General features: G+C 43.2%; 1 protein-coding gene across 1 annotated transcript in view; it reads left to right on the top strand.

Moving 5' to 3' along the window:
* The window catches only part of RAB19 (RAB19, member RAS oncogene family), a 13,972-nt gene extending 13,370 nt beyond the window's left edge, over positions 1 to 602 (top strand). The window contains 2 exon segments of the mRNA XM_007177047.3: positions 335 to 475; positions 478 to 602. Of these exon segments, the coding sequence (XP_007177109.2) occupies positions 335 to 475; positions 478 to 602 (266 nt within the window).
* Positions 603 to 6,586: the final 5,984 nt, after the last annotated feature.

The raw sequence follows: 6,586 nt of genomic DNA, 5'->3' as shown, positions 1-6,586 counted from the left end.
CCTACTGTACAGCACAGGGAACTATATTCAATATCTTGTAATAAACTATAATGGAAAAAATCTGAAATTATATATATATATATGAATCACTTAGCTGTACACCAGAAACTAACACAACATTGTAAATCAACTGTACTTCAATTAAAAAAAAAAAAAGATAGTGGCTCTGTTTCCATTCATCGCTGGGTTCATTTTCAGTAAATCTGCCATCAATAACTATTTGTGAACAAACGCATGTGCGCATATTGCTAAACTAAAATGTTCTTTTTCAAGTTCACCTTTAAAAAACCAGATTAAGTTACTCATCGGAATATTTGCTTCTCTCTCACTCCAGGGAACAAATGTGACATGTGGGAAAAACGGCACGTTCTGTTTGAGGATGCCTGCACCCTGGCTGAGAAATACGGCCTCCTGGCTGTCTTGGAGACATCTGCCAAGGAGTCCAAGAACATCGACGAGGTCTTCGTGCTGATGGCAGGGAGTTGATGGCCCGCCACAGCCTGCCCTTGTATGGGGAGGGCACCCTGGGCAGCCTCCCCCTGGAGTCCAGTCCTGTCCTCACGGCCCCGGGGCCGAGGGAGAAGAGCCAGTGCACGTGTTGAGTACGTTCCCCAGGCCGTGGCACCCAGCAGAGGCCACCTCCGAAACCAGGGGCAGCGGACGGCCTCGTGTCTGCTGAGTAGACCTCGGACCCCAGTGCGGACTTGCGGCTGGTCCTACTCCTTCCTGCCTGGGGGGGAGGGGGGAGCCCCCTTTTGCCTCAATTCACACCAGAGGGGGAAACCCTGACTCTGGGGACAGAGGACATCACTGTTTTTCTTGACTTTTCCTAGGACTCAAGGCCCAGCAGTAGGAGGACAAGATTTGTTCCCTTTCATCTTTCCCTTTTCTGTCTCCCCAACCCTTCAGCTGTTTTCTACTGAACTCTGCTTCTCACTTGAAGGAGAGGGTAGTGAAGGAAAGAAGAAAAGAGAAATAGAAAAAGGAAAGACGAGAGGGGAGAAGATGTTTGGAACATTGCAGAGTGGTTGAAAACAGTGCAGGCGTGGGAAGATGGGGAAAAGCCTGCAATGACGAGCCAGGTGCTGTTAACTTTTGCTTCCTGACATTCACACCTCGGGTCTTCGTTTGGGGAGCAAAGCTTTTTGACCTAAAGACCATAAATACGGTCTTGCCAAATGGTCAGGAGCCATGTGATGGAGAGAGAATTAGATTTCACTTTATCCGAGTTGGGCTAATTGGACCACCCTCCTAGGATGAGTGAGATGCCTACAATTTCTTTCTAAAACACCCAATTATCTGCTGGATCAAAAGCCATTTCTGAATTGAAATTAAATTGGCTCACAGACAAATATCAAACCAATACTGACCTCGCTGTATGGCCGGGGCGTGCTGTGTACCCTCTGGAAGCTGTGAGTCATAACCCTTGTGCCTGCAAAGCTCCCTGATGGTTGCTGCTGAGGGTGTCTTACAATCCTAATAAGAACTGCAAGTGCTGGTACAGCCACAACATCAGCTCTGAAAGAGGAAATGTCTGTCCGGGGCGCACCCAGGGTGCAGGTGAGTCCCCCCCCCCAGGCATTTCTAGCTGTAGCACCGTTATCTGTAGGCTGAGACCAGCACAAAACAAATAGCCACTAGCCACGTGTGACTGAGTACTTGAAATTGGCTAATTTGAATTTGATGAGCTCTGAATGTAAACTACATACCAGAATTTGAAGACTTATTATGAAAAAAAAATGTAAAGTATCTTCCTAATAATTTTTATGTTGATTATATGTTAAAATGATATTTTAGATTAATATCATTCTAGGTTAATAAAATATATATTAACATTTCAGCTGTTTCTTTTTACTTTTTTTAATGTGGCAACTAGAAAATCTTAAATTATGTGTGTGGCTCACACCATATGCCCATTGGACAGTACAAGAGAGCAATGCTTCTTTCTGTAGTGGAATTCCCCAACCACACCTATGACAGGGGCCAGGGGATGCTTGTCTAGGATTCCTGACACCCATGGCTGACTGACTGAATCTTTCCAGAAACCCACACTTCACCAAGCTTGCCAGGTGATTCTCCCCACACTAAACCTTGAGAACTACTACCATACAGAGGTTAGGTGAGGATGGGAGTGTAAACACAGAGAATAAATTACATTTTAACTCACAGCAATATATATTTATTTTTGAAGCGAACAACTTACCTTTTGGAAACATGAGGGAAATCTATTACAAGCCAGAAATAATAAATGCATCAAAGCAGATTAACCTTTTTTCACATACACATTCTTGTTCTGAAGAAAGGGTTATGTGAAGCAGGAGTTCACAAGGCAGGTCAGGAGTACACCTGTACCGAGTCACTGGGCAATTTTCAGAGGAGGCAGTGAGCAGACACTCATTAAGAAGGGGAAGGAAGGGACTTCCCTGGTGGCGCAGTGGATAAGACTCTGCGCTCCCAGTGCAGCGGGCCTTGGTTTGATCCCTGGTCAGGGAACTAGATCCCACATGCATGCTGCAACTAAGAGTTCACATGCCAGAACTAAGGAGCCTGGGAGCCATAACTAAGGAGCCCGCCTGCAGCAACTAAGACCTGATGCAAGCAAATAAATAAATAAATATTTTTTAAAAAAAGAAGAAGAAGAAGGGGAAAGAAAACTGAGTGGATCAGGGAAAAAGTGTGCAGACAAGAGGCTGAGCAGGAGATGAGATTAATGGTTCACACCAATGCTCCTTCATTTACCTGCACATCAGTCTCAACCAATACTTGAAAACCTCATCAGCTTCTAGGATGATGCACTCTGCGGGTTATCTGGAATTAAAATATTCCTACCAACAGGGTACACACGTGAGAACAAGGTCACCTGAACACCAGCAACCTGTAATTAACCAGCGTGGGCTCCTGTTGAAATGACGGTGCTGGGACAGAAGCACTGGAAAGGGCAAGCAGAGTGGAGCAGCTTCCCTGGGTGAGGGCGCACAGATGCCCGCTCTGAAAAGAGGCACAGGCTTTCCTGAAGCTCAGAGCAGGTTTGTACCACACCGTGAAGCTCACTCAGGCAGGCGCTGCTTTACAGCCATGGCCCAGGAAGGCTCTGTGTTAACTGAATGCTGGTACGTTTTCTCACATCCTCAAAATTGTAGAGTTGTTAACAAGGGAATTATATGAAGTTAAGTTCCAAAAGGGACATTTTTGGAAGAAAAAAAGATTATAGATGTATAAAATAGATAACTAATGAGAACCTACTGTATAGCACAGGGAACTCTACTCAGTGCTCTGTGGTGACCTAAATGGGAAGGAAATCCAAAAAAGAGGGGATATATGTATACGTATAGCTGATTCACTTTGCTATACAGCAGAAACTAACACAACATTGTAAAGCAACTATACTCCAATAAAAATTAATAAAAAAAGATTATGAATGTCTCTGTTTCATCTGCCAGTGTCAAGTACATCTCCATGTATGAGAAAATCTTTCAGTTAATATTTCATTGTTCATAGATTATTCCTGAATCTCTTCCCCACTCTATTACTGAAAAGGTCTGTTAGTAGTAACAGTAATAGTACTACTACGGTAATAATAATGGCAAACACATGTGGCAATTACTATGTGCCTGGCACTGTACCAGGCTTTATTTATTTATTTTTTTTGGCCACGTGGTTTGATGGATCTTAGTTCCCTGACCAGGGAAGGAACCCGGGCCCCCTGCAGTGGAAGTGCGGAGTCCTAACCACTGGACCACCAGGGAATTCCCCAAGCATTTTATTTATACTAACTCAGTGCATCCTGTCAACTATTTTTGAAGTAGGTACTGTTTGTAATTCCTATTTTAAGAATGAGGCTATGAGACACGTAGAGATTAAGGTCGCACAGCTAGTAAGTGGCAGAGCCAGGATGCAAAACCCAAATCACCCGGCCTCAGAGCCCACGCTTAACAATTATGCTACACTCTCTCTCAGATAATGACCAGTATTGGATTTGGGCTCCATCATGTTAACTCCTCACCAACCTCTACACACACAAAAATACACTCACCGCAAGATAAACCCACATACATACATTTCAACATCCTTCAAAGTAAAGTTGTGCAGCTCTCTCTATAAAAGAAGCTGAAGGGGGACTTCCCTGGTGACGCAATGGTTAAGAATCCGCCTGCCAATGCAGGGGACACAGGTTCATGCCCTGGTCTGGGAAAATCCCACATGCTGCGGAGCAACTAAGCCTGTGCGCCACAACTACTGAGCCCGTGTTGCCACAACTACTGAAGCCCGCGTGCCTAGAGCACGTGCTCCGCAACAAGAGAAGCCACCGCAATAAGCCCACCCACCGCAACAGAGATCCTGCTTGCCGCAGCTACAGAAAGCCTGCACACAGCAGGGAAGACCCAACGCAGCCAAAATAAACAAATAAATAAATTTATATATATAAAAAAAGCTGAAGGGGCGAGAAGGCAGTGGGGAAGGGGCAGGGTGGAGAAAGGGTAGCAGGTTGGGTGGATTGCGCGAGTCCTATTTAACTGCGGGGAATTACGGAGGAGCTGTGCCTGAAGTACACCCAGCTCAGGCTGAATGCTCTGCCTTTTGAACAGGGACGATGTAGAAACTCCAGTTCCATCATATGTAAGGTGACGTGGCTGATCCAGGGCAAACCAGGCTGGCTTCCACCAGCCATTACAACCCAAGGCTTAGAATGAAAGGATGGGGAAGAACTCGGCCAGCAGTACACATTGCAGCTCCCCGCAGGTAGCTTGTAAACCTCCAGATGATTGAGAAGAGGTTCTGGGGATTCATATCACCAAAGGCAATAACACTGCCTGCTTAATTTTTTTTTTATTTTCAACAATATCAGTATAATCTGTTCAAGAGCCTGTGATCAATTATTGAATGAACATGTGTAGATTTTACAATTCACAAACAATTCACTAGTTGGTTTACCACCAGAAGAAGGGGAGCTGCTAAAGTGTTTTTGACATCCTACAGTTTCTTTTGTGTTTATTTTTAACCATATATTGTTTAATTTATACCTCAAAATAATTGCCAAAGACTGGAAGTACCAGGAGTGCCGAAATTAAAGTACAAGTTAATAAATAGTACAGAATAGGGCTTCCCTGGTGGCGCAGTGGTTAAGAATCCGCCTACCAATGCAGGGGACACAGGTTCAAGTCCTGGTCTGGGAAGATCCCACATGCCGCGAAGCAACTAAGCCCATGCGCCACAACTACTGAGCCTGCACTCTAGAGCCCGCGAGCCCCAACTACTGAAGCCCGTGGGCCTAGAGCCTGTGCTCTGCAACAAGAGAAACCACCGCAATGAGAAGCCCGCACACCACAACAGAGTAGCCCCCACTCTCAGCAACTAGAGAAAACCCACGTGCAAGCAAAGACAATGCAGCCAAAAAAAAAATTAAAATGAAAAAATAAATTTATTTTAAAAAATAACCATTCTTTAAAAATAAATAAATAAATAAATAGATAGATAGATAGATAGATAGTACAGAATAGGTGGTAATTCTGCAAAATCAATCAAAGTTTCCTCTTCACCTGAATAGAAGTTTCCTTTACCTATCATTTAGACTTGCATTTACTTATTCTTACATAGTGTATCAAGATGTCTCTAGAACTTGAAAAACAACATTTAAAAGAGATCGTAGGGACTTCCCTGGTGGCGCAGTGGTTAAGAATCCACCTGCCAATGCAGGGGACATGGGTTCGAGCCCTGGTCCAGGAAGATCCCACATGCCCTGGAGCAGCTAAGCCCGTGAGCCACAACTACTGAGCCCACGAGCCACAACTACCGAGCCCATGTGACACAACTACTGAAGCCCGTGTGCCTAGAGCCCGTGCTCCGCAACAAGACAAGCCACCGCAATGAGAAGCCTGTGCACCACAATCAAGAGTAGCCCCCGCTCACCGTAACTAGAGAAAGCCTGTGCACAGCCACGAAGACCTAACTCAGCCAAAAATAAATAAATAAATTTACTAAAAAAATAAAAGAGATCATAGAGTGATAATTATATTCAAACAGTTTTTCATTTTGGGGCAATAAAAATTATCCACACATGATGTGTTAATTTTTATAAAGTCACAAATAGCAGCCTGAAACCTCATCTAATTTAGAAATGAAATTTCAATTACAAAAATAAAATTTATGACATTTGTAGAAATACCAAACCAGTTATTTTTTCAAAATTACAGGATATAGGCATTCCCCATATAAGAGCTTGTGTGTGTAGCAGTTGCCTGTCAGCATTTCATTGTCTATATATTTCCAGATCAAACCATGGGTTATTTTAAAATTCAGCAATATTTTAACATAAATAAAAATAACTTAGTGAACATCATTTTAGTGGGAAAAAATCAGTATATCCGAACATAAATAAAGAATTTCACTCTTGGTGATAGGTGCACAGTATTATGAATGTAATTAATGCCATTGAATTGTACACTTAAAAATGGTTGAGATGGCAAATTTTACGTTATATATATTTTACCACAATTTAAAAAAAATTAATAATGTATTATAGCAAAACCCATTGAACTGTGTGTACCTAAATGTGTAAATTGTACGGTATGTGAATTATATCTCACTA

The sequence above is a fragment of the Balaenoptera acutorostrata genome, chromosome 7 (assembly GCF_949987535.1).
Source record: "Balaenoptera acutorostrata chromosome 7, mBalAcu1.1, whole genome shotgun sequence".
NCBI classification, from domain to species: domain Eukaryota; kingdom Metazoa; phylum Chordata; class Mammalia; order Artiodactyla; family Balaenopteridae; genus Balaenoptera; species Balaenoptera acutorostrata.
This window is presented reverse-complemented; position numbering and strand designations above follow the sequence as displayed.